The sequence below is a fragment of the Mustela putorius genome, unplaced genomic scaffold (assembly GCF_011764305.1).
Source record: "Mustela putorius furo isolate JIRA1106 unplaced genomic scaffold, ASM1176430v1.1 tig00000281_pilon_pilon_pilon, whole genome shotgun sequence".
Taxonomy (NCBI): Eukaryota; Metazoa; Chordata; class Mammalia; order Carnivora; family Mustelidae; genus Mustela; species Mustela putorius.
In genome coordinates, this window is record NW_025421343.1 from 13,340,386 (window position 1) to 13,367,905 (window position 27,520).

A 27,520-nucleotide genomic window follows, 5' to 3' on the forward strand; every position below is an offset into this window, starting at 1 on the left:
CTCCCCGGCGGGCCAGGCGCTGGGACGCCCCGGCGGAGCAGGCGGCGGCGGCTGCGACGAGTTGGGGAGCGCTGGGCTGGGCGCTGCCTGAGGGGCCCGAGCCGAGCCGCCCCCGCCCCGGCCCCGCCGCGCCGGCCCGCTTCCCGCGGGGCCACGCCCTGTCAAACTTTGTTGCTGCGGCCGCCGCGGCGGCGAGCCGAGCGGGCCGGCGAGCAGGAGGGAGTGAGGGAGGGGCGGGCGCCGGGCCGGGCCGGGCCGGGCGCGGGCGGCGAGGGGCTCGGAGAGCGGCGGCCCCGGCCCGCGCGGCCCCACCATGCCCCAGCTCGGCGGCGGCGGGGGCGGCGGAGGCGGCGGGGGCGGAGGCGGCGGCTCGGGCGCCGGGGCGGCCGGCGGAGGAGACGACCTCGGGGCGAACGACGAGCTGATCCCCTTCCAAGACGAGGGGGGCGAGGAGCAGGAGCCGAGCAGCGACAGTGCCTCTGCGCAGCGGGACTTGGACGAGGTCAAGTCGTCCCTGGTCAACGAGTCGGAGAACCAGAGCAGCAGCTCGGACTCGGAGGTAAGGAGGCTCCCGCGGCCGACCCTGGGGGACCCCGGCCCCGCGCCCGCTCACCCGCCCTCGCCTTTGTGTCTCCTCCGCAGGCGGAGAGGCGCCCGCAGCCCGCCCGGGACGCCTTCCAGAAGCCGCGGGACTATTTCGCCGAAGGTACGTGTGGGTCGCGGCAGCCCCCAGTCCCGGGCCCCGTTGCGCCCAGCGCGGCAGCTCAGGCCGCCCACGGTTCCCCCGGCCCCGCGACCGTGCCCCTGCTTTCTGCCCCCCCGCGGCCACAGCCGTCCTGGAGCGCGGTCCCCGCCCCGGGTCCCCTGCCGCCTCACCGTCCCGGGGGCCTGGGCCTCACCCCCGCCTCGGTCCTGTCCGCAGTGAGAAGGCCCCAGGACGGCGCGTTTTTTAAGGGCCCCCCGTACCCTGGGTACCCGTTCCTGATGATCCCGGACTTGAGCAGTCCGTACCTCTCCAATGGACCCTTGTCTCCCGGAGGAGCGCGCACGGTGAGTGCCTGTCCGGCCGCGCCGGGGCGGTTGGGAGGCCGGGACGGCGGGATGCGCCCCCCGGCTCGGCGATGGGGTGGGGGATGGGGCCGGCCCGGGAGGATCCCAGGCAGAACATGTTTGCGGAGTTGAACTATTCTGTGGCGGCCAAGCGGTAGGCTGCGCTGGGCAGTGTCTGGATGAAAGTAAAGTTCCAATGTATTTTCCCCTTCTGTTGGGGAGAGGCTTTGGGGTTCACTCCAGGGGGTCTTCCCTGGCCTCCAAAATTTCGTTGATGGCGGTAAAGGAAAACTTGGGTTTGTGTCGGCTTTTTTTTTGGCGCGGGGGGCGGGGGGGCCTCGCTTTCCTTCCTGGAAATCCGTCAGCTTTCCCTGGCGGTTGGGCAGTGGGCCGGGGGAGCTGGGTTGGCGACGTTGCCCCCGACTTCAGTTTCACTGAGCGGCTGCAAGTTGGTTCCTAAGAAACCCAGGATTCGCGGCGGATTATTCACACCCCAGCCCCTGACCCCCAGCCGTGGAGCAGGGGCCTCAACTGTTCTGTGGAGCTTGGGATTTTAAACTCGCCTAGATGATTTGGAGGGTGACCCGAGGCATTCTTCAAGTTGAGGAACTTGGCTTTTTCCCTCTTTGTTGCCGGCTTTTCTCATTTAAAGCGAGCGCTGCGACACTTTAAACCTGTTAATGGGCGCGCATTGTGTGCTGCGCGCTGGCATTTAGAGCCGTGATTAAGCAAATTGACCGGGCCCCAGACGACGTGCAAATGAGGGAGGATTCCATCGCCCCCTCCCTGGCCCTAAATTCGCGCCCCCCGCGTCGCGAGGGGCGCTGCGCCGGGTTGGCAAGGCCTTTGTGTCCCCCGAGCAGCCAACTCACCCCACCCCGGGGCTTACTGCCCAGGTGCTAGGTCCGATGGCGGATATTCGGTGAGCGCCTACCTCCTGTGACTGTGTGCCAGGCTCTTGCGCGCTGTCCCTTGGGCTCCACGCGCGCCGTGGTGGTTCTCTTTGCTTACCAGTGCCCGCCAGTTAGTTCTTGATTCGGGGGCGGGAGGTGTTGGCGCCTCAGGAGCAGGTCCGACAAATTCACTTTTCGCTTAAGCTGTCCTTAAGTAGTAATCATAACTAAGGGCCGTTTGAGAAATGCCTGGTGGGAAATGGGCGCTGCTTGCTGGCGTGGTACAGAGTCGGTGGAGAGCGGAGGCACCGTGGTGGGCTCGGTGGAGGCGCTCTCCTGCCCGGAAGGGCTGTGGGAGTGGAGGTGGGGGGCTCTGACCTGGGGAGAGGGGCGTGGGACCACACACCTTCACCTTTCAAGCCGGGAAACCCCTGCAGCTTTGTCCCCGCTTTGGAGCACCCCAGGAAGTGCTGAATCTAAGCTGGATATAGGCATCTGACTGGTGCCTTTTCTCATTCATATTGAAAGTGGGTAAAGTAAAAGTTGAGCAAAACAAGCTGCATTGACTTTGTAGGTTTCCATTGATTCCTTTCTCTGTGCACAGGTGTAGCTCGTTTCTGCTAGCTTTGAAAGCTCACTTTTGCTCGGGTCCCTGTCACTTTGTGTGAGATGCTAGCAAAGTCCCATTTTTCCATTTACCATTAGATGTCTGGAAAGTAGAGTCTGGGAGGCATTAAGGTCCATGAGTCTGCACTGATCCAGGTCCTGGTGCAGATAAAGTCACCAGAAATGTCCCAAATATGACCAATCATTTCCCTGGAGCAGGCTATTATTCCCTTACACCCACCTGATTCTCTCTAGGGTGTTTTCATTCTTCCTCTTTGAACCGTGGCCCTGACAAGTGCGTCTTCCTCTGTTGCTCCCCACCCCCACCCCCACCCCGAGAACCCCAGGGGGATGGTGTTTCTGTTTGTGTCCATTCCCTTCTTTCTTTCAGCATCTTCTACTGTCCTTTGCTCCTTCTTCCACTTTACATGTTCTTTTGCCTAAGAACTTTCATAGGCTGATTCTCGCTGGTACCGGGGATTCCTGATGACTAAATCCAAGCCTGCTGGGGAATTTTGGAGCCCTCCTTGGAGAAGCCAGCCTTTCTCTGCCTGTCTCTGACTGTCCCTGCTCTTTCCTCCAGCTGTTCCCTGCCCAGGCCCATGTCACCGTCTTCCTTTTAAGCCTCCAGGGATGCTTGCATCTCTAGCTGTCAACCTTTCCTAAGGAACTTAGGGTGCCCTGTCCCACTCCCATACATAGGCCTGTCCCCCTGGTGAACTGCCCCGACAGAACTAATTTCAGGTTCCTGTAGTTCCTGTGCCCCTTCTGTGCCCATAATTGTGTTAGGCCTGCCTGGTTATGAAGTTCGTTGGGAACGTTTCCTGCCATTAGATGAGCTCCAGAATCTGCTCCTTTTGACCCTCTCCTTGAACATCATGGGCTTTTAGGAAAGCAAGTGAGGAAACACTTAAGCACTTGATTGTCTGGCCGGTAAGGTTGAGATGATGCTTTTCCTGTGGGTGATTATATTGTGATTAAAGGGATTCTCGCAGTGGGCAAACTGTAGGTGCAGACAAAGTGGCCCTTGGTTGGGGTCCAGGCCTGGTAAAATGAATGCAGATAGAGGGGATGGGGAGGGAGGGGTGGGGCAGGGCAGGGGTGCCTGGAATATATGATCTCTCTCTTGGCATCCCAGGTCTTTTTTTTGTTGTTGTTTTACTACTACATTTCACGACCTTAGGCGTTGGCCCTCTAAAGCCTATGAGTAGTATAAAATTAGGTGACTTCAGTTCTCTGCTGCTCTCATGCTTTCTGGAAAAACCAAGCCACAAGCAAAAGTCGGGATTGGCTAGGATGTTCTCAGGGTGTTAATTGACCCTAGGAATTGCAAGCAGCAGGGCTGCAACACCCTCATCCCCTGTCGTAATTCCTGTGGGCTGACTGGGGGGCGGGGGTGGGGTGGGGAGGCAGCTGGCCGGTCCTGCAATTTGGGCATCTCTTCCCCATGCCTTACCTTTGCCCTGCACTCTGGCTTGGCTGGGAGGCTGGGAAGTGGCCTCTTCCTGAGGCTCTTTAGAGAAGAGGTCCCCTTAGCCTGGGGTGTGTGCCAAGCCTCCCGCCATGATTCATTCTCCTCTGGAGCCCTGGGGACCCCGTGGCCTCTGAAGAGATGAATAAGAGCTTCAGAGCAAAAAGGCTTCATGCATTTACTAAACCACGTTGGTGTCGTTCACTGGTTTTTCATGAGGAAAGCGTAAGCCAACGCAGGAGAAAGTGGATGTTGAAAATAGTGTTGAGACTAATAAGGGCCCAGACAAAAATGCTGAATGTGGTTCGGTGACTTAGCTAGGAGCTGGTGGAGAGGCAGTGGACCGTGGCGTGAGTGCTCATTACATTTTGGAAAAGAACGGTTCTAGGTAGAGTTGCCAAGGGAGTCTCTAGTTTTGGGGTCCAATTTCTACATTTAAGAGCTACTATCTTGTAGCTCAAGCGTCATCCGTGGGCACCTTCCTCACACCAGCTCCACTCAGGTTTCTGTAGGAAACGTTCTGTTCTCCAGATGTGTGCCTGCTTTCAATCCTTCGTATCCCACCGCTACCCATGGCCAGTCTGGCTAGCATCCTGGATGCGCCTGGTTCCTTCTGACACCAAGAAACCCCAGCAGACATCTTTGTGTGCAGAGGGAGAAATGGTCTGTCTTTAGGAATTGTATGTAGGAGTGAATAAGTAAATCCTTTTCTTTTGGAAGATCAGTATATAAACGTGCTGCTTTTGGTAAAATTTTTTAAAGCCATCTCATCTAAATATAACTTCTGCCCCCCCCCCCCCCCCCCCATATAACTCAGTGTTTAATGAGAGTTTTTTACATGGAATGAGCTTTTGCAGGGGTCCTGCCTGGGTTGCTGCAGTTTTGGCCTTGGATTTCTGGGGTGATGGGATGACAACGGGTAACTCTCTGTGGAGGGAGCTTGAACGCTGTCTTTTTCCTTTGGGTAGGTGGGTGGATCGGGTGGGGAATGCCTGACTTGCTTTACTTTTGGAAAGTTCTAGGTTGGAATACTATTCATTGATCTCACTTCTTGGGATTCTGGAGGAGAAAGTAGGCTAGGTTACAAACAGAAATCTAACCTTGAACAGAGTGTTCCTGCCTTTACAGTGAGGTGCAGTATTACCGCCCCCAGAAATTGTGACCTGAAAAATAATTTAAATGGTTAAGTCTTCGGAAGCTGCCTTCAATCCAGATCTATACAGTACAGCTTCCTACTTGCGTTCCAGTTTAAAGTCAACTTTACGTGCCAAACTGGGAAACTTTAGATTGGCACCCTCAAGATGAACTCGGAACTCCTCAAGTTCATCTGATATTTACTGAGGACCTGTCATGGGCAGCAGGAAACAGGATGAAGTCGGCCCAGCTTTGCTCTACAGGGCGTAAAAATTGAGCAGTATGAACATAGACCTCTCTGCGGTGTTGAGAGTCCACAAAACCCAGAGAATTTTCAGAGGAAAGAGAATAAACAAGTTGTTTTGGGCTAGCATGATCAAGGAACACAGGGAGAGGAAGTTGTTTTGAACTAGTCCCTGAGGTGTCTGACTGTCGCGGTCGGTGGAGCATGTGACTCTTGATCCCAAGGTTGTGAGTTCAAGTCCCACACTGAGTGTAGAGATTACTTAAAAATAAAGTCTAGCGGGGGCACCTGGGTGGCTCAGTGGGTTAAGCCTCTGCCTTTGGCTCGGGTCATGATCTCAGGGTCCTGGGATCGAGCCCCGCATCAGGCTCCTTGCTCAGCAGGGAGCCTGCTTCCTCCTCTCTCTCTCTCTCTCTGCCTGCCTCTCTGCCTACTTGTGTTCTCTCTCTCTGTGAAATGAATAAATAAAATCTTAAAAATAAAATAAAATCTGGTGGCTGCCTGGGTGGCTCAGTGGGTTAAGCCTCTGTCTTCGGCTCAGGTCATGATCTCAGGGTCCTGGGATTGAGCCCCATATGAGGCTCTCTGCTCAGCAGGGAGCCTGCTTCCCTTCCTCTCTCTGCCTGCCTCTCTGCCTGCTTGTGATCTCTCTCTGTCAAATAAATAAAATCTTAAAAAAAAAAAAAAATCTAGAAACAATGAACCATCCCTCCCCCACCAAAACCTAGACTAGTCCTTAAAACTCAGTCGTTCTTTAAGTCAAAGTGATCCTCGTTAATTATAAAAAATTGAAACAAACAGTACACTTGTCTCCCACCCCAATTAGGAGGTAGAAGCCAGCACTGGGAGAGGAAAGGCCAAAAGTTCAGGGCTGTTTGGGGTAATACAAGTTATTCCATTTGCCTGGAAAGGATGAGGGGCAGGGGAAGCATTTTAAAAGTTCCGCTGGGAAGTGATGTGACTGGTTGGTGTGCTTAGATCATAGTGATTGGAGGGAGAGGACCCAGAAGGAGCTACGAGGGTTAGGAAACTCCTGGGGATTGGGGCAGAGGTGAAAAGTGCCCAAGAGTATCTGAATGGAGAGGAAGGATAGGAAGGGAGAGACTGGAATGGTTGCTTGAGTTTCTGCAGAAAGGGGTAGGAAGTGGAGGCAGAAGGTGGCTGATGTCACAGTTAACTCTCTCGAAGCCTCCGTGACCTGGGGGAATGCCTTCTTCTCGGCGGGGCACTGATGTGCCATCTTTGCCTGCCGCATGCTGGACAGATGCTCAGACTGGCCATTTGGCAGTAACAGCTCACACAGGCTGTGAGGGGCTTTTGTCTGGAGGAAGTGCTGAGTTTGATCGGACACGCATGGGGTCTGAGGGGATGATGATGAGTGGATAGTTGATATCGCAGCAACTGGGTGATGCAAGAAGGGACAGGATGCTCAGAGCAGAGAAAGAAGTCGCTGAGGCAGCATGGAAAGGAGTCTCACCAAGGTAAGAGGTGTACCTAGATCCTGTGACATTCTCGAAGCTGGTCCTCCGTGTCAGACGCCATGAAGAAAAGACGAGAAGATGGCGGCGTGAAGAGGAGCTTTGGGAATGTAGCAATTAGGAAGTTATTGGTGCCCAGTGAGAGAAGTAATCCAGGCAAGTGAGGGTGATAAAGATAGGGAGAGATATTGGCTCAGCACTTCCCAGCTGCGTGCCCGGACGCCTGGCCCCAGGGAGTAGCCCATCCCTCCTGCAGCCAGAACCCCAGCCCAGACTGGCAGGCAGCCTCCCCTCCTGCCCCCTGTGTACCTTACACATTTCCTGTCCACCATAACCCAGAAGATGTTGAAAACCAGAGTCCGGACAACCTGTTGAAGTTTGGCTGCGGTAAGAGGAGGGAAAGAGGAGCGAGGGGCCGTGGAGAAGAGTCTGTCTGGGACGCTGGAGTGGGAGCTTGTTTGTAGGGCAGTAGTGTGGGATGGAAGATGAATGGGGAAGAAGACAGGAGGAAGAAGAGATGGCACTGGAAATGGGAAGAAGGCAGTCTTGTTGCAGTGATGGACGTTCTCCTGATTGTGCAGACTGGCCCTGGAGGTGCAGATGAAGGTGTGGAAGGAAGCGGGGGTGGGGGGGAGGTGGTGGCAGAAAGTGAGGGGCAGTGTATCGGGTGGCTGGATAGTTTTGGTATTCTCAAACCAAGGGCCAGTTGGCTAGGGTAAGGGTCCTGGATGTTTTGGCAGTACAAGCCCGCGCTCCGCATCCCATGAGAAAACCCAAATCTTTTGGGAACCTTTTAGCTCCATGTTAAATAATGAAAGGTTGTTGATTGAGAGCTAGGACACACCTGGGACATGTTTCCTCATTTTAATGTCTGCAGCTGGCTGATTTTGAAGGAGGGTAAAGATGGGAATCAAAATACAACTCATTTGCTGTCAGAGGCAGTTACTGGGATGTGATAAATAATTGGGATGGAAAAGGACTGTCCCGCTTAAAAGCATGTAGAAAACTGCCCAAATGGGCTAATCTGATTGTATTTTTGGAGGTTTTTATATGTCCCATGCTTCATTATCTTCTCTCAGACTGGATTGGATTTCAGGGACAATGAAATAAATTGCAGTTTCCAAAACCTTGGCATTCGGGAATAAAGGGAACACAAGGGAAATAAAGGGGGCTCGCCCATTCCTCTCTACATTATAGGCGGCTCAATGAGCAACACTGGGGTGCTGGAGATTTTCTTTATTAGACTCAGAAGGTTTTAGAAACACTCTGAGTTACCTCCATTGACAGATACCTTTAAGGTTCTAAAATAAAATTTGGAATCCTAAATATTTTTGTTATATATATAGCTTGCAGATCTTCATGGGAAAATGAACAATTAGTTTAGAAATACATTTCAGAGTTTGAGAGTAAACCATAAGAATGTTTTCCTTAACATGGCCCTTTTCAGAAGCTTTTGTGGAAGTGGTAAGGGGTGATAACTAGTTACCTGGAGTCCTCAGGACAGGAAATAAATTCATACTCATACTCCCAGACTGTGCTATAGCATTTTAGAAATCTCAGTGGGGAATTGGCTTCCAGAGTCTCTGCCTCTGCCCCTCCCCCATGCACATGCTCTCTCTCATGCTCTCTCTCTCTCTCTCAAATAAACAAATCTTTTTTTTGGTTTTTTGTTTATTTTTTAAAAGATTTTTATTTATTTGTTTGACAGAGATCACAAGTAGGCAGAGAGGCAGGCATAGAGAGGGAGGGGGACGCAGGCTCCCCGCTGAGCAGAGAGCCCAATGTGGGGCTGTATCCCAGGACCCCGGGATCATGACCTGAGCTGAAGGCAGAGGCTTTAACCCACTGAGCCACCCAGGTATTCCTCAAATAAACAAATCTTTAAAAAAAAAAGGAAGAAAATATATCTGTTTCATTCAAGAGGAACAAGGCCCCACGTTTTCACCATAGTTGTAGAAAGTAACCATAAAATAAATAGAAACAAAAAATTCCCGAAAGAAGAAACTACAAATAACAACCACATATGTGAAACTAATGTTTAGCCTCCTACGTAGTGGAAACATGCTAATAAGGAAAAAAATGTGAATAAAGAAAAGGATCTCTTTTTTTCCCCCTATCAAATTACCAGAGATGTTGTCTTAATATGACTTTTAACTGCTGGCACATGTATGGTAAAGTGGGTGCTCTCATTTGCTGTTCATGAAGGGTGTGAATAACCCCCCAAGGGCTCCTGGGTGGCTCAGTCTTTGGGTGTCTTCCTTTGGCTCAGGTCATGATCTCAGGGTCCTGGGATCGAGCCCCGCATTGGGCTCCCTGCTTGGTGGGAAGCCTGCTTCTCCCACTCCCCCTGCTTCTGTTCCTTCTCTTGTTGTGTCTCTCTCTGTCAAATAAATAAGTAAGATCTAAAAAAAAAAAAAACCTCCACCCCATTTGGAAAGCACCTGGCAATAGCTCTTAAAACTTTAATATTTCTTATAGCTTCTAATCTGCTAGGAAGTAGGTACTTGTTATTCCCATTTTGCTGCTGTGCAGGCATACTAATAGGGGTCAAGTATCTTGTTCAAGGTCACACCAGTGGTAATTGATGGTGCAAAGATTTCAACTTGGTTGTGAGTTTAAAGTCTAGGTCTTCCCATTCTACCCTTGTGACTGCTCATGTGCCTGATGTAACTAAGTCCTCCTCCCATGGTGAGGACAGCTGACCTTTGTTTCTCAGTTCAGAAATCCTGATGGGGGTTACCAGTTGTGGTGGGGGGTGCGTAGATTTGTCCTGACTTAACAAATTGGACCTGGGAACGCACCTTCCCAAATAAACAGCTGTCGAAGTGAACGGCTAGGGTTTAAGTTGTTCTAGGAGGACTGTACTCTGGAGGACTTAAATAACCTCTCGTGGGTGGCCCCCAGAAGTTCACCACCGCACGTTACCCTCTTTGGAGAAGAAAGTGGTTGTGTACCAACATTAGAACTTTTTTGAACTTGCGGACAGTTTTTCCTTGTTGAAATCGGTAAGGCCTGGGGGGAATACACAAGTGGGTCTCTGGTGTAGAAGAAGGTGGGAGGAGTCAACTTGCTTGCTACCCCTGCAATTTGTATTACAACATTGTTTGGTTAATAAACCAAGCTCTGGTGAACCAAGCGTGCAAATATTCCCTTATTGTTTATTTTATAAAATATCGGATAAATTCATTGCCTTTTTAAAGGTCTCTATGTTCAAAACCAGCCGCGGTCATTTATAACTATTTCAGTAAGTTGACTATTAAATAAATACCAAACATTTACACAGAGAAATATTTTAAGAATTGCAGAGAATTGGGGCGCCTGGGTGGCTCAGTGGGTTAAAGCCTCTGCCTTCAGCTTGGGTCATGATCCCAGGGTCCTGGGATTGAGCCCCACATCTAGCTCTCTACTCAGCAGGGAGCCTGCTTCCCTCCCTCTCTCTAGGCCTGCCTCTGCCTACTTGTGATCACTGTCAAATAAATAAATAAAATCTTAAAAAAAAAAATTGCAGAGAATGTATTAGTCTCCTCTCTACTCTCCTTTCTGTGTGTGTGGGGGGGCAGTGTGGGTGTAAGATGATTTGAAATTAGGATTCAGCTCATTTGGTGCTTTTTCTTTCACTTCCCTTTCTGAAAACAATAGCATGGTGGAAAGATGAACAGGAGGGCCTTCTGAGTATGGGGATAGAAGTTGGGGAGACACTTGGGGTCCTAGCTAAGCCCTTCTGGAGATCTGGGTATTATAAGACACTAAATCTTAGTGAGATAAATGTCTTATACCTCATACAGTGAATGGGGCCATTATTTGTAGGAACGTCTGTCAAAAAAACATGCAGAAAACAGAAAAAAAATAAATGAGAGATAGTAAACCTATGATTAAAAGTATAGCTGGACCTAGGGACATCTGGCTGGCTCAGTTAGTGAAACATTTGACTCAGGGTCTTGAGTTCAAGTCCCATGTTGGCCTTAGAGCTTTATTTATTTATTTGTTTAAGAGGCAGACAGAGCACAAGCAGGGGAGGGGCAGAGGGAGGGGGAGAAGCAGACTCTCCACTGAGCAGGGAACCTGTTGTGGGGCTTGATCCCAGGACCCCCAGGATCATAACCTGAACTGAAGGCAGAGGCTTAACCAGTGGAGCCAGCCAGGTATCCCTGAAGCTTACTTTTAAAAAAAAAAAAAAAAAAAAAAAAAAAAAAAAAAAAAAAAAGACGGATTTAACAATGAGGAAGAAGTAGGAATAAGTAGGAATAAAGTGGTGGTATGGAAAGCTGATCAGTTTACAAGTTCAGATTTGTTGACAGTAGTGATTTCTGGTGTTTCGGACTATATTTTTCTCCATAAATTTCAAAAAGGCTGGATTGGGGTTGCTAAGGTCAGATGGATGTATGCCACCTACCTGCTAGGGGTGGTCCTCCCTGAGATTCTTCTGCAGGGACCTTGCCTGGGTACCTTTGGAGCCCTCCAAGCTAGAAGGGAACATCCAGCCCACCCCACCCGTGAGCAGCAGAAGCTCAGGGAGATTGTGAGCTTGCCCAGGAGCCAACAGTTAGGAAGGATGGAAACAGGACTAGGGCTCGGTTCCATCATCAGGCTTTATTACTCTCTCCACTACTTGGGGGGTCTACAGTGAGCCTTGTAGTGCCACAAAGGAAGTATGCCTCAAAATACTTACTTATTTTATTAAATCCTAACACCTGATGCATGATAAGTGACTCCCAGACATTTGTTGAATGTTGACAGCATGAATATTTAAACATCAGCATTTTAAAAAATAGCCTGTAGGCACCTGCAGTGTTCTTGGGGCACTGTGTATTACTGTTTACAACTCTTACCACATTGAATGCCTGCACGTCTGGTCTCATAATCTGTCTTATCCCGGAGGAAGCTGAGACAGAGCTAAGTGAGGGGCCCTCAGTTCCCTTTCTGGAAAGTGTTGGAGCCATCATTCCAGCCACAGTGCTAGCCTCCCCCTCTGCTGAGCATTGACCACCAAATTCATGTGAAAATGCCCTTTGGAAATAATGTGTACAAGTTAAAAGAGGAGTGAGGAGTAACATGTCTGTATTTATTCATTTTGGTGGCATTTCCAGCCCTTTCCCTTAGGGGCACTTTTAATCCCTGCTTCTGCCTGGGACAGTCAGTGTCCCAGCTTCAGTGTCTGGTCTCTTGACAGTTTCAGAGACAGTGTTCATTGTTGTCTCTTTCTTTGCTTTTCTGTGCTCTGTGGCTCCGTATAATCTGTTCCCTCCAATTTCCCTTGTGTTTTTCTTCTCACATCTTGAAGTGGTGAACTTGTTTCTTTAGATACCATGATATAAAATATTGTCAGGTGCATCTGTTGACTCGGTCTGTTGCCTGCTTCCTACTCCCGGCCAAGTTCGACTTGCTTGTGTACGTGTGAATATTCTTCTCTTTTCTTTGTTTTAAATTTTTCTTTTCTTTTTTTTTTTTTAAGATTTTTTATTTGTTTATTTGACAGAGAGAGATCACAAGTAGGCCGAAAGGCAGGCAGAGAGAGAGAGAGGAGGAAGCAGGCCCCCTGCTGAGCAGAGAGCCCAATGCGGGACTCGATCCCAGGACCCTGAGATCATGACCTGAGCCGAAGGCAGCGGCTTAACCCACTGAGCCACCTAGGCGCCCTAAGATTTTATTTTCAAGCAGTCTCTACATCCAACCTGGGGCTTGAACCCAGAAAGGAGTCACATGCTCCACCAACCGAGTCAGCCAGGTCCCCCAGAATATTACTTACTTTCTTTTTTTTTAAAAAGATTTTATTTGTTTATTTATTGAGGGGGAGAGAGCACAGGTGGATGGAAGGGCAGAGTGAGAAACAGACTCCCCAGTGAGCAGGGGCTGGATCCCAGGACCACCTGAGCGGCAGGCAGGCAGACGCTTAATCAGATGCTTTAACGGACTGAGCCACCCAGGAGCCCTGAATATTATTTTCTAGGTAAATTGGGTATAGTCTTTGCTTATCAATTATATTATCTATTTAACTATTTTTTAGGAAGGTCCCAGAGCGGGGAGGTAGAATATTAGAGTAGGAGTGTTAAAGATACGTGACATGAAAACACTTTTTTACAACATAATCTTTTCTGTGATAAAATGCTTGTCAGGGAGGGAGACTGTGGTACTGAATTCTGGAGTGGGAAATGGGTCATGATGGCAAGGCTCTCACAAGGAGAGTTAACACAGGGAGGGGCTAGGATGGTGAGAACAACTGGAGTTTGGGAGAGCCCCCCCTTAAGAGCGGTTGTGTTTGCTTGGCATTGAAGGAGGAGAGAGGAGTTGGGTGTGGTGAGTGTCCCAAGGCCTGAGGGATAGAGGAGCAGACTCTGCCAACGGGCCACTCCTTTCCCTTGGGGAGGCAGTATGGCTAAAGGGGTCTGGGACTTGAGTTTGGCCACAGTTGACGTCCCCTTGAAGCCCAGTCCAGCCCTGGTCTGGCTCTGTGCTCCCGTATCCTAGGGTGCTGTTTGGCAAAATGGGGACAATGGTGTATTTGAAGGTTACTTAATTAACATTTTGGCTGTGAATAGACTGCATTTCAAAACCAGGATTTGGGACGCCTGGGTGGCTCATTTGGTTGGGCAACTATCTTTGGCTCAGGTCATGATCCCAGGGTCCTGGGATGGAGTCCGGCATTGGGCTCTGCTCAGCAGGCAGCCTGCTTCTCCCTCTGCCTCTGCCTGCCACTCCCCTGCTTGTGTGCTCTCTCTCTGACAAATAAAGATATAAAACTTAGAACAACAAACCAGGATTTGCGCAAGACTAAAACTAAATGCATCATAGAATGAATCTCTGGGATATAAAAAGAAATGAGTAATGTCATCCAGATAATTTGTAGTATTATTACAACTTTATTAAGATGTTTGGTGACCAAAAATTTTAACCAATATCTTTTTTTTTTTAAAGATTTTATTTATTTATTTGACAGAGAGAAATCACAAGTAGATGGAGAGGCAGGCAGAGAGAGAGAGAGAGAGGGAAGCAGGCTCCCCGCTGAGCAGGGAGCCCGATGCGGGACTCGATCCCAGGACCCCGAGATCACGACCCGAGCCGAAGGCAGCGGCTCAACCCACTGAGCCACCCAGGCACCCCAACCAATATCTTTTTTTAAGATTTTATTTATTTATTAGACAGAGATCACAAGTAGGCAGAGAGGCAAGCAGAGAGCGAGAGGAGGAAGCAGGTTCCCCTCTGAGCAGAGAACCCAGTGTGGGGCTCGATTCCAGGACCCTAAGATCATGACCCAAGCTGAAGGCAGAGGCTTAACCCACTGAGCCACCTGGATGCCCCTTAACCAATATCTTAATAAGTGGAAGTTTTCCTACAGTGTTTTAAAATATCTTTATAAGAAATGATTAAATGGTATAGTCATAGGGGGACCAGAAATGCTTCAGCAAAAGTAATTAGCACATCATTTTTCAGTTCTTAGAGCAGATTATGAATTTATATGGTTATCAATTCACCTTTGGAAAGAGTTACATATCACTATAACAGAATTGCCAGTTTGTGTGAATTCTTAATCAAATAGCTCTCAACAGAATGACATATATACTGTTAGTTCATGTTAGTTTTAACTTTTTAAAATAGTTTCAGATACAGAGAAAGTACAAAATAGTACAAAGAATTCCTACGTATTTTCCTCTAGATTTCCCCAAATGTTATTATTTGCTATATTCTTTTTATCTTTCTGTTTTTCTGTAACTTTATTTCTGATCCATTTGAAAGTAAGTTGCAAATACAGTGCTCCCTTACTCCTGGATAATTTCACAGGTATGTTCTAACACCAGAGACAATCGTCTCAATGTGGTTATCAAATCAGGACATTAACATAGGCCTATTGTCTCATCTGAAGACCTTATCAGTTGTTGCTACTTCTCTTTAAACGGTCTTTTGTAGCAGAAGAAAACATTTAAAAGAATTTGGGGGGCACCTGACTGGCTTAACCCAGGGAGCATTTGACTCTTGATCTCAGGGTTGTGAATTCGAGCCCTACATTGGTTGTAGATACAACTTAAAAATAAAATCTTCAAAAAAAACCAAAAAACAAAAAAACAAAAAAAAAGGGGGAGGTGTCCAGGATGAGCCAAGTCATGTGTTACACTTGGTTGTGTCTGTTTAGCCTTCTTCAGTCTAGAACAGCTCTTTTGTCTTGTGTCTCTTGAATTCCCCACTTTTGAAGACTCTAAGCCATTTATTTTGTAGAGGAACTTTGAATTCTGCTTTTTTCCCCAGATGTTTCGTCATGAATAGATTCAGGTTCTCTGTTGCTACCGGGTTCTCTTCTCAGCAGGCACCATCTATTTTCCCCCGCTACAGTTGATGTTAATTTTGATCACTTGGTAAAAATGGTGTCTGCCAGGTTCCTCCGAGGAAGTTACTATTTTTCCTCTTTGTAATTAGTGTCTTGTGGGAAGATACTTTGTGACTACATAAATAACCTGTTTCTCATCAAACTTTTTTCCGCTGTTTAGTATCCACTGATGTTTCTTACCAGAAACAGTTATTACTCTGCAGTGGCCAAATTGATGGTCACATTTTGAAGAGTTTCGTCTTACTTATAAGACAAAGAACAAGATCTTTTTGGTCCATGGGGGATGAAAAAAATGAGCATTGGGTTGTTGTTGTTGTTGTTTATGACAGTTTCCTCTTTTCATGGTTTTTTTCATCTTTATTATGCTTGGATCATAGGTGATTTATCAAGAAAGTGTGGTACATGATTTTGAAATCTTATGAAATATTGAGGTAGCAAACTTGGCATTCGGCTCTGTACTCTCCAGAGAATGTAAAGAACTTCCTACTTAAGTTTTTAGGTTTTTATCTGATGATTCCTCTGGAGTTTTTCAGTCTGGATTTTGTTAAATGCAACCCTATGATGTCCTGTAACATGTTTTTCTGTCCCTTGTAGTTTCTGACAATTGTTAGCTGGATTTAGATGCTTTTCTTTCCTTTTTTTCTTTTCTTTTTTTTTTTAATTTGAAAATCTATTTGTCTTTATTTATTTATTTTTAAGATTTTAGTTTATTTGAGAGAGAACATGAGGGAACATTAACAGGGGGAACAGCAGGGAGAGAGAGAAGCAGACTCCCTGCTGAGCAGGGAGCCTGATGCGGGGCTTGATCCCGGGACTCTGAGATCATGACCTGAGCCCAAGGCAGATGCTTAACTGACTGAGCCACCCAGGGATCCCTCTGTTTGGCTTTATTAAGTGACTTATGATTCAGGCAACATCCCATCCAGCAGGTAGGGGGAGTCCCCTGAATTTAGATTCATGATCAAGCTTCAGGGTTCTCTCTCCTTTTTAATTTATTTTTCAAAGTCTTTTTCATAGATGGGGGTCCTTATTTTACGAAACACTTAAGGTCTGGTTGTCTGTGAAATTCGCAGCCACTGATGGCCATCACCTCCTTAGCAGTTTCAAAATGGTGGTAGTCTGTGTCGTTTCTTCTTCACCTATTAGCTACATTTTTTTAAAAGATGCATTGATGTATTTTAGAAAGAGCATGAATGTACATGAGTGGGGAGAGGGGCAGAGGGAGAGGGAGACAGTCCTCAAGCAGATTCCGCACTGAGTGCAGAGCATAGTGTGGGGCTGAGTCCTAGAGCTTGAGACCCTAAGATCATGACCTGAGCTGAAATTCAGAGTCAGATGCTTAACTGACAGCCACCCAGGTGCCCCTCATCTATGCTACTTAAAAATACACACACACACACACACACACACACATTTATTTATTTGGCAGAGTGAGAGATCACAAGCAGTGGGGAGGGGTAGAGGGAGAAGCAGATTCCCCCCACCCCCTGCTCCCCAGCAGGGATCCCGATGTGGGACCTGATCTCAGGACCCTGGGATCATGACCTGAGCAGAAGGCAGGCACCCAACGGACTGAGCCACCCAGGTGTCCTAGTATTATTCTAACTGATACTCCCAGTTGTTCTATCTTTAGCTGGTAGAATCCTCTTCCCCTTGGCTCCTGAGTCCTTTGGACACGATCCCAGTGGTCTTTGATGGTTCCTTGCTTCCTGTTATGGGAGGACATTCCAGGTTCATCTTGTGCTTTCCCCCTTCCCAGATCAGCTATTTCTAGAAGGAGCTCTGATTCCTTTTAGTGAAAAATGTTATTTAGAGACCACAGTCTGAATGCTGAGGGTGCATATATAGTTTCTAAGGTTACTCTATTTAATGTTATGAGCACACCACTCGTTTCTATAGAGTTTAGAAGTAGAATATAGTATGCCTATTGTAATTTAAAAACATTGATAAACACTTGCTCAAAAAGTATGTACTGTTCTCCTTTTTAATGTACTCTTAATATTAGTAATGCAGGTAATTAGTCCTATTTAAGAATTGTGGTTGTACATTGTAATTGTTTTCTGTATGAGATTAATGTTTCATGCTTATATTGTATTCTTCTAATAAAAAATAACATACTTCTGCCAACTGATAACATTTCAAGAAGTAAAGCTCGTAAGGAGATTTCCCCTAAACTTTACATGTAGAATGGTTGCCTGGGGACATCTGGGTGGCTCAGGTCATGATCCCAGGGTTTTGGGACTGAGCCCCTCATCAGGTTCCTTGCTCAGTGGGGAACTCCTGCTGCTCCCCCAGCTTGTGCTCACTCGTGCTTTTGCTCTCTGTCTCTGACAAATAAATAAATCTTTAAAGAAAAAGAATCCTTCCCTGTTTTTGAAGGGACATGTTCAGATAATGATGATGAATTCAAACAAACTTCATTTCCTTATTTCTCCCATTGTTACACTAATTAAATATGTTGGTCATCCCTGTGGTTATATGATCATTAACCAAGCAGAAATTCAGGCCTTCTGAAGGTTGAAGCTGGAGTCGAAGAACAGATTTCCATTGGCTGTTGAGACCAAGGCCGTATTTTGTTATATTCCTAGGACCTACCTCATAGTTGCAAAGATGAAATAAGGTTGTATGCAAGCATGGAGAACATTGTCTGGGACCTACAGTAAGGGCTTCGTTAAGGCAAACTCATTATCAGCATTGGCAGTCCTGGGTTTTCAGGACCTCCCAGCCTTTGTAAAATTTAGTCTTTATACTGAACCATTCTCTGGGCACTTACTGATAATCAGTTTTGGATTGCAAGGACTCTGGCTGCCATCTGTCCCTTTTGATCACTGTCACTCCTAGCACAGTACTTTATACACAAAATCTGCACATGTGTATTTGTTATTTATTTACATTTCCTTCTTTATGCATCTTATATAATAAACAGCAACATCTGTCTTCCTTCTGGGCATTGTAGGCTAACAAGGGGAGTCATTGTTCACTTCTGGTATCTTTCAGGGTTTAATCTTTGATAACTTGATCATTGGTGGTGATCTTTTTTTCCTTTTTTTAAACTTTTTTTTTTTTTTTAAAGATTTTATTTATTTATTTGACAGAGAGAGAGATCACAAGTAGGCAGAGAGGAAGGCAGGGTGGTGGGGGAGCAGGCTCCCTGCTGAGCAGAGAGCCTGATGCGGGACTCGATCCCAGGACCCTGAGATCATGACCTGAGCTGAAGGCAGAGGCTTAACTCACTGAGCCACCCAGGTGCCCCTTAACTTTTTTTTTTTTTTAACAGGTTTTTCTTTCTCTTTTTTTTTGAAGAATTTATTTGGGAGAGAGAGTGCATGAGAGAGAGAGAGAGTACAAGCACACAAGCAGGGGGCAGGGGGAGAGGAAGATGGAGACGCCTTGCTGAGCAGGGAGCCTGATGTGGGGCTCGATCCCAGGACCCTAATATTATGACTGAGCCAGAGGCAGATATTTAACCGACTAAGCCACCAGGTGCCCCTTCGGATGGTTTTCTCAGTTCATCCCAGTATTGAGGCTGTGCGTACATCTTTTTTTGGTGGGGGAGGGGAAAAGGGAGAGGGAAGAGAGAAAAGTCGTAAGCAGGTTCCACACCTAGCTCCAAGGCTAATACTGGCCTCTATTTCACAATCCTGAGATCATGACCTGAGCTGAGATCGAGTCAGACAGTTAACCAACTGAGCCACCCAGGCGCCCCTAGGCTGTACATAGGTCTTTCCCAAAATGAAGCAAGCGTCTGCTGGCGGTAGACCTTTGATTCTGGCCCACTGGTTTGTAGCTGTGGGTTTTCCCTCATCTGTGATACTGGGAGTATGTCAGCAGTTGTGGAAGCCATATGTTTTTATAGGTCTGTGCCAAGGAAAATACTTGAGGATTACATTAGCAACCCCAAGGTATTTTGGCTGTTCTGAGAAGACGCATAGTTTTCCCGTAATATGAACAAGAGCTTTTGTTTCATACGGAAGGTTCTTGTAGGCTACAAGAACAATAATGCCTCTCTCAGCATTTCCCAGAGTAACATCCTTGGGATGTTATTGGGTGGGACAGGACTTGGGGGGCCGTTAACACACCAGTGTGTACCAGGAATCTCTTACAGGGGAGGTCATTGTGCAGGATTCCTCCGGCCCTGTGTTTGGAATACTACCCCCACCCCAAAACCTGCCCCCCCTCCCCCACCCTCCACCCCCACGCCCAGCTTACTGCCCCCTTCCCACTCTCCGCCTCCCAGCCTCAGATGTGGTTCCTCCTTCCCTGTATGTGGACTCCCTTTACTGTTGGGAAAGAGGTGGCCTGGTCTCTGGATACCTGTCCCTGGAGCCTCAACTTACTTACCCCACTCAGGGAGTGGGGCTCTTATGCTCTCTATTGTCTTTATAGCACCAGGCATCCAGAAGGCCCTTGATAAGTATTTGTTGGAGGAATGAAGGAACCACAGGATGTTTTCTTTCTAAGTGGCATCTCATAGAACTGGTGTTCCCCAGAACTCTCTGGGAACAGTGGTTGGGTCTCGGCTACCATTCTACTACTTGTCAGAATGACTAGGACCCTGTAGCTCTTCCTAGTTCTATGTAATTTCCTCCATGTTTCCAGCTAGCAGGGAACTGTCCGTGTAGTTAATAACTTGTCTCCGTGGCACATAAGTAATCGGTCGGGATTAGAGCCTTGGTTTCCTGAGGCCTGTCTTAGGGCCCATTCCCCCAGCGCTAGGGACATACATAGGGACTAGTGTTGCAGATTGTTAGGGGAGGGAGAAATCAGATGCCCCTTTGTACACTAATTCATGCAAGCAGAACAAAGGTCCAGCTTGGTTTTCAAGTTCAAGTTGGCTTATACGTGGTCCTGGGTGAAGATTATGATCTTGGGCAAATTAAAAAACAAATGTTAAATAAGTCATAATAAGGTAGAAAGGGAGTTCAGGATTTTCGTTTTTAAGCACTTTGGGGGTAAACAGACTTCTTAAGGCAGACATTCACTTCCTCCTCCACTTAACCTCTTTCTTCCGTCTTTATGACTACTGTTCATTTTTACTTAGATTAGCAAGTGGGTAGGTGTGTACACATGGTCTTGTGTCCATGGATACACAAGCCTTGGCTACCAAGCCCCTAGCTCTTCTGAATGGGGAAAATAGAAGTTTCCTCAAATCCGCTAACACATTAAGTCCAAGGCAAGCTGCCCTCTTCCTTAAGAATAACCCACAGCTGCCCACTGCCCTGAGGCGGCCTCCGTTTCCTCAGGGATCTCTCAAGGTGAGTGTGCAGGGACACAGCACACAGAACCCCCTGTGTTCTCCCCCAGGCCGAGTTTCTGAGCACACTCTTGACTAGGCCTGGGGAGCGTGGCCTGGCAAGTTTTCGCACTAAATGGGACCCTGTATGTGCAGGCCAAAATAAGTCTGCAGGCGGTTTTTACGAGCACAGTAACTGTTTCACAGATGGAAAGATGCTTCGGAGTACTGTGTGTGTTTGTGGTCTCAGTCCCTGCAAAGTTGCCTCGCGCACACGGCGAGGACTGTACCTGGAGCGGTGGATTTCCTCTGTTCTCACCCTGCTTACCTCTTCCCTCTCAAAGTGGGCGGCCTGTTATTCCGTGTGCACGTGCGTGTGAGTGTAGATGACTCATTCTCAGCTGGGGCCATTTTTCCCCCCAGGGGACAACTGGCAAGGTCTGGAGACATTTTCCGTTGTTCCGACGAGGGGGAGAACTATTACCATCTAGCAGGTAGAGGCTGGAAATGCTGCTAAACACGGCAAAACGTAGAGGATGGATGGTTCCTCGCAACAGAAGATTTGGTCGCTCCAATGTCTGTTGTGTGGCAGTGGAGAAACCCTGGTGTGCAGACACATGTTGTGTACACCCGTGAAATAAACCGTGTGGGTGTGTCGGTGTGTGTGTTTTAAGAAGGGACCTTGGAGAGGCAGTTTACATTTTTTTTTTAAGATTTTATTTATTTATTTGACAAAAAGAGATCACAAGTAGGCAGAGAGGTAGGCAGAGAGGGAGAGGGGGAAGCAGGATCCCTGCTGAGCAGAGGGCCCAGTGCGGGGCTCCATCCCAGGACCCTGAGATCATGATCTGAGCTGAAGGCAGAGGTTTAACCCGCTGAGCCATCCAGGCACCCTGCAGTTTGGATTTTAGTTATGGTGGAAAGACACCGGGGTGGAGAGAGTTGCTCATTTCATGGAGCTAGCGAGAGACAGCAGGACTGGTCCTGGAGTCCCTCGTCTGTCTGAATAGCGCTTTGTGTAGTGATGACAATCTTATTCTTTGAGTGTTCTCTGTGTCCCAGAGAAGTATCGCATACATTCACTCATTCAGTTCTCCAAAGGACCCGATGGGTACTGTGGTTTTTTTCCGGCTTCATTCTAGAGGGAACCAAACTTGTCTGAGGCCACCTAGCGTTCCAGGGGCAGGGACTGGCAGAGAACCCAGATCTGTCCCTCTGCTATGAAGTGGCACCACCTCCCTCCCGCTGGGCCACCTGGAGGGCTTGCCTGAGCTTGAGGGACGAGGTCTGAGCCGTGAAGACTGGGTGACCCTGACCTGGGGAGTTCCTTCTAGGAGTTGCATTTTAAAGCTGCTGTTTGGGAAGGGTCAGTGCTGCCAGAGCTTTGTCTCTAAGAAACCCTGAGCTGTAGAACCCGCTGGCCGAGAAGGCCTCTGGCTGGAGAGCAGGAATGCCGGCCTGGAGCGGAGCGGGGCGGGGGAGGGCAGGTTGGGAGAGACCCTGACCGGTTTTCCCACCTTCCCCTCCTTTCTCCCTGCTCAGGGGAGGTCCTGGGGTCAGTGGGCCGCGAGGGGCAGTTAGTGGTAATTCCTCATCATTTGTGTAGACAAGGAGCCTGGCTTTGGAAGTGTCTCTTGGGATGAGAGACTGGGGGACTCTTGTCAGAGTGCTGCATGGAAGACCAAGAGGAAAGCAGGCATTTTGTGGGGAGGAAGGAAGATACGGAGCCAGACTCCTAGGGAGGTCAGCATCAACCACTCCCCCGTATCCGTGAGGCACCGGCTGCCCAGCCATGTAACGCGCTGGGACAGGAGATGGGGCAGCGGCTGGGAGCAGCCACCCAGGAACTGACCAGTGGACAGACTTCCTTCTCCTTTGTCCCCTCTGCCATGGGTGCTCTAGACCTAGGCCACTGCTCCCTTCTGGGACCACTCTATGCTCTGGGTTTAGTGTCCCAAAGACCATCCAAGTGGAAACCTAGCTAGAGCTCCAAGATCCAAACTTGCCCATGGGCTGTTTTCGCACTTCATAGATGTATTTTGTTGTGAGGAGGTGTGAGCCTGTTTAAAAATAATTTCTGACCAAACTTTTGCTGAGAGAGGTTTGGGGGCGGAGAGAAAACCCACGTTGGAGGCCTTAAGAAAAATCACTGTGTTTTAAGTTGCCAAAAGTATTGTTGCTTGGGCCAGAATAGTTCTCAGGGGACCATAGTTTTCCTATCTCCTTTTGGGGGGGGGAATTCCAGGGCTTTCTCTTACCGCTGTATCTTTTCTCTGCATGGGGTGCTTGAATAAAATGTCGCTGTGCCTCTCTCTGTAAGTGGATAATTGAGCAGAATCGCATGCTAATTTATCTCTCAGCCAGCCCTGCGGTGAGGCCTGGTTCTTTGGAGGTGGTCCAAAACCAGACAGCCGCAGCTCACCTGCTGAAGGGCCCCCGTCACCAAGGTAGGCCCAAACCCCCAGCTTGCCGCACTGTCAGGAGGGTGTGCTCCGTCCCAACAAAGCTCTCTGTTGCTGGAGAACCGCGCCTTTAAATCTGACTGCGTTTCCATCCCCGCTACAGACCGTCTTCCCTCAGGCCAGTTTCTGTCTTGGCCTTGGCTCTGAGGATGTGGGAGCACAATCGGGCTTTGTGGCAGGAGGCTTCGTGGAGCTGGGGAAAGTGGGATTCGGCCTTGTATAAATAAAGAACAGCAAGGAGCTTCAGGAAGAGGGGATTCCTGGAATGAGAGAGACTGGCGCTCGAGACAGGAAACTCTTCCTGGGGTTTCTGCAACCTCTGCAGCTTCTCCGAGGCTTGTCCTGCCTGTGGCTTCTGGGCAGCCCTGGAGCCTGGTGTCCTCCTCCTGGAGCCGACCGGACTCCGTAAGTCCCCCGGACCACCTGCTGACCTCCAGGAACCTGGCTTATGCCCCTTTTGTCGTCCAAAGAGAGGTGCTTGGCCCTCTGTGAGGCTCAGCTGTGTGCTTGGTGTCGGGTTGGCTGTCGGCTGCCCTGTCTTTCTCAGGAACCAGCTGGGCAGACAGATACCTGCCCTGCTTGGCTTTTCTTTACTCTTTGCATTTTGGTCAGGGATGTCCGCTCCAGAAGGAGCCCTGGAGACAAGGAGGGCATACCTGGCTGCCTGTGCTTGGGGACACGTGGTACCGTAGGAAGGGAGGCTTAAGCATTCCTTCTGTTTGCCATAGCACTGCCTGAATTCTGGCTGGTTTCTTTTTTTTTCTTTTTCTTTTAGTTAAAAAGAATTTTTCCTTTTTTTTTTTTAGTAGTTGCTACACCCAATGTGGGGCTAGAACCCACAATCCCAAGATCAAGAGTTTCACATTCTTCTGACCGAGGCAGCCAGGAACCCCTGTCTGGCTGGTTTAAGTGAAGGCCTTTTGACATCAGAGGTGGGAGAAGCCCGGAAGAAATTAAAGCTCATATTTAGGCCTTCTTGGCCCAAGGCTTTGATAAAGGGGATGCTTAAAGAGAAGAGCTACATCTGGTCTCCCTGTTGAGGCAGGTCTGGTCTTAAAGCGTCCTGCTGGCCGTGTGGCCTCCACAGCCTCCTGCCATGTCCCTACCAGTTTCCTTCTGCCCCTTATCAGGTCCTTCCTGGCTCAGTTTCTCCATCTGCTGCTTGGGGGCCCAGTTTCCTCCCAAAGTGTCTCCTCCCTGGTAGGCTCAGCCCACTCCTCTTCCCATGTGCTTGGACTGATGGTCACTTGGTTCTTCGAGTATCAGAGCCCACTGCTCGCAGAGAGTTTTCCGGAACGGGTACACATGCCCAGCTGGAGTCCTGGGACACTGTCACATGAGGGATGAAGGGCGCCAGCTGCGTGTCCTATCTTCTGCCAACTCTTTCCTACCTCTGCCGAAAGTTTGTGTTTTGTTTTCTTTTCAAATGGGAAAAAAAAATAATATACAGGAAGAGTGATTCTCTGGTATATAGTTGTATGAATTTTGTTTAAAGATTTTATTTATGTGTTTGAGAGGGAGGGAGAGAGCGCGTGTGCACACGGGATGTGCAAGCGCAGGGAGGGGCAGAGGGAGAGGAAGAGAGAATCCCAAGCAGAGTTCCCACTGAGCATGAGCACGGAGCCCAGCTTGCTTGATCTCCTGACCCTGAGATCATGACTGGAGCCGAGTTCGAGAGTCAGACACTTAAAGACTGAGCCACCCAGGTGCCCACCGTCTTATGCATTGTAACATACATAGACTAATGCAGCCGCTGGCCGCTACAGCTGCAAACCACTAAAAACTACTCCTCCCTTTGGCCCTGGCAACCCCTGTCTCTCTCTACCACTCTTCTCCAGGATGCGTTGGCCATGTTGTGGGCATCTTACCAGGAAATTCACTGGTTTCTGCTGGTGTAAGAAAAACATGAAAATCAAGTCCACTCTCTGGAAAGCGTCTCATTTTTCTCTGCCCTTTATTCTGACTGCACTGAACTCTGCTAGCACTCCTTCAGTGGGGACACGCCAGCGTTAACCCAGCCTTCCTCCTTCTCACCTGCCTCAGCCGTGTCTACTCATGACATTTTTTATCAGTTCCATCCCTGTTTTCTGGCGTATGGTGAAAACACTTCTCTTAGCCTGGGGCTTCAAAACTATGTGTGATAAGAAGACACAGATGAATTCTAAGTGTAAAGGAATTTTGTCAATAATAATAACCCTAAGCTAGAGACTGCCCAAGAAAGAAAGAGGAGTTTGAAAAAACATGCACGGGAAACTCTAAACAGTGGATTTGAGCCCGCCTTTTGTTTTTGAAGTCTTGGTACATGTTAAGAAAGTCAGGAGTTAATTTTGTTCCAGAAGATCATTTGCAAACATCATCAAGAACCCACAGCTCATTGCTGTTGAATCAGTGTAGGACAGGGTGGTTGTCGAGGTCTGTCTGGCCTCTCCTCGCTGGTGTGGGAGAATTAGGACGACCTGTGAACCATCAGCACCCAGACAAGAGTGCCCCTGCTGGGCGTGCTTTGGGGAATGTGCCCTTGTCCTTCTAGCAAAGGCTTTACCATCCACTTTGCTTAGAAAAAATCTGCTTCCCCAGCCTACCTGTACCCCTGAGCACTGTAACAGCTTCGCCCCATGAGAGATTTTTCCTGTTAAACCAAGTGTTGACTTCAGACTGTCCGGGATACGTTGTAGGTGCCCAACATCCTGGTAAATTTTCAGATTCTTAGATAGTTGGGAGGCTTCCATGAACTCTGGGTATTTTTTAGCATACATAAAGTCTATGGAATGGGATTTGGGTGTTTGGTTTCTAGAGCCAGAACTTAAAGTGATTGGCTCTTGTGGGAGGGGCACAGATGTGGGTCTCCTGGTGGGAAGAAGCTGAGCTGTTAGCTAGGGGAGGTGCCCCTCGGTGGGGAGGGGGCATCCCCTGACCTCCAGGCCCTCAGGGTGGGGGGCTCGCCCTTCCTGCCTCCTGGCAGCAGATGGTTCCCATCAGAGGAAGGGATTGACTTCTGTGTGCAGAGGATGGCCGCCTGTGGTGGTGGTCTTAGGTCTGGGGAGCCAGCTTAGCACGTGAAGCATGTGGGCCATAACAGGAAGTCCCTGTTTGTGCTCTTGAGCATATTGTGTCCCTGTGCAAGGGTGAGAACGATTTTCCCTACCATGGGCTGAAGGTTGTCGGCTCTTTGGCCAGGTTGGTGTCAAGGTCCTGACCTGAGAGTAGGAGCCGGAGCTGGAAGAGAGCTGGGCCTGGCTGCATCCTTACGGAAACTCAAGCTCCCGATGGCTGGGCTGAGCCAGGGTTGGGACCCAGGGGCCGAGGGTCCCAGGGGGCAGGCCCTACCAGGCAAGCCAGTGGTGGACCACAGGCCTGGCGGACTGCCCTCAGAAACCGAAGTTTGAAGATCACAGCTATGAGAGGCCCCTGAAGGTTAAGAATTCCTGGCCCATCAGAATTCCCTGGAGGCTGCCTCCCCGCCATTTTTTTTTTTTTTTTTTTTTTTTTTTTTTTTTTTTTTTTTTTTTTTTTTTTTTTTTTAAAGATTTTTTTATTTATTAATTTGACAGAGAGAAATCACAAGTAGACAGAGAGGCAGCCAGAGAGAGAGAGAGAGGGAAGCAGGCTCTCCGCCGAGCAGAGAGCCCGATGCGGGACTCGATCCCAGGACTCTGAGATCACGACCCGAGCCGAAGGCAGCGGCTTAACCCACTGAGCCACCCAGGCGCCCCTTTTTTTTTTTTTTTTTTAAATGCCTGACCCCTGTGCCCAGAATCTCTCAGTCATGGGACCCTGGTACTTATATGTCCTACCTTTAAATGTTGGTGGGTGGCTGGGTTGAGACCCTCCTGCCTTGGGCAGTGGTGGCATCTGCAGGCTGCTCTGAGGCTACAGATGGAACCCAGTCCCAAGAGGAACGTGGGAGAGGTCAGAGGAAAGTCAGGCATTGCCGTATGTATCTCAGCCGGGCCACCCCTTGTTACATACCAGATCCCCAAACCAGTGCTTGTCATGTGTGCTTGGGTCTCTGCCGAGGTATGGTCTCCTCTGTTTCTAGTCACACAAAATCATTTCAGTCCATGGATCAAGCCATCCCATGCCCTTTTGTTCTCACAGAAGACATTTCTGGTTTCTTCTCTAACATGATCTCTGAGGGCACTTTCTGTTGCCATGGGGGTGGCTTGTCCCCCCTCTCTCCCTACCCCTGCATGTCCCTCAGTTGTGGTACTCTTCACTTTAATAGCTGTCAGCTTGTTTCTGGATCATTTTTTGAGTTCCTGGCACGTAGGAACTTACTAACCAAATCTTATTAAATTGATGTTCTAATGAAAGGCATTTTTAACTCCCTTCCCTCTCTGCCACCATCCCCCCTGTTTATCAGGATTACTCCTCCGCTCAGACCCAATAAAGGCCGCCACAGACCGGACCTGTAAGAAACCAGACCCGAGGCCAGCCCCAGCACGCTCCTGAGAACCACTAAGATAAACACAAAATGCACTCTCGCCGAATTCTGAGAAGGAAAGGCCCTCAAAGGTCACAGGGTCCAGTGGCTCTCAACCCTGGCTGCACATTAGAATCATCTGGGGAGCTTTTAAAAAATGTTCCTGCCCAGCGCCCCCCCCACCCCGCCCCTGAGATTTTGATTCAGTT

General features: G+C 48.8%; 1 protein-coding gene across 2 annotated transcripts in view; it reads left to right on the forward strand.

The window, feature by feature from the left end:
• Nucleotides 1–298: 298 nt before the first annotated feature.
• Nucleotides 299–27,520, forward strand: part of TCF7L1 (transcription factor 7 like 1) — a 154,335-nt gene continuing 127,113 nt past the window's right edge. For both annotated transcript variants that reach the window (XM_045079088.1, XM_013051059.2), the window contains exons 1-3: nt 299–559; nt 643–706; nt 923–1,050. In XM_045079088.1, coding sequence (XP_044935023.1) covers nt 314–559; nt 643–706; nt 923–1,050 — 438 coding nt within the window. In that variant the 5' untranslated portion in view covers nt 299–313. The remainder of the gene's footprint in view (nt 560–642; nt 707–922; nt 1,051–27,520) is intronic.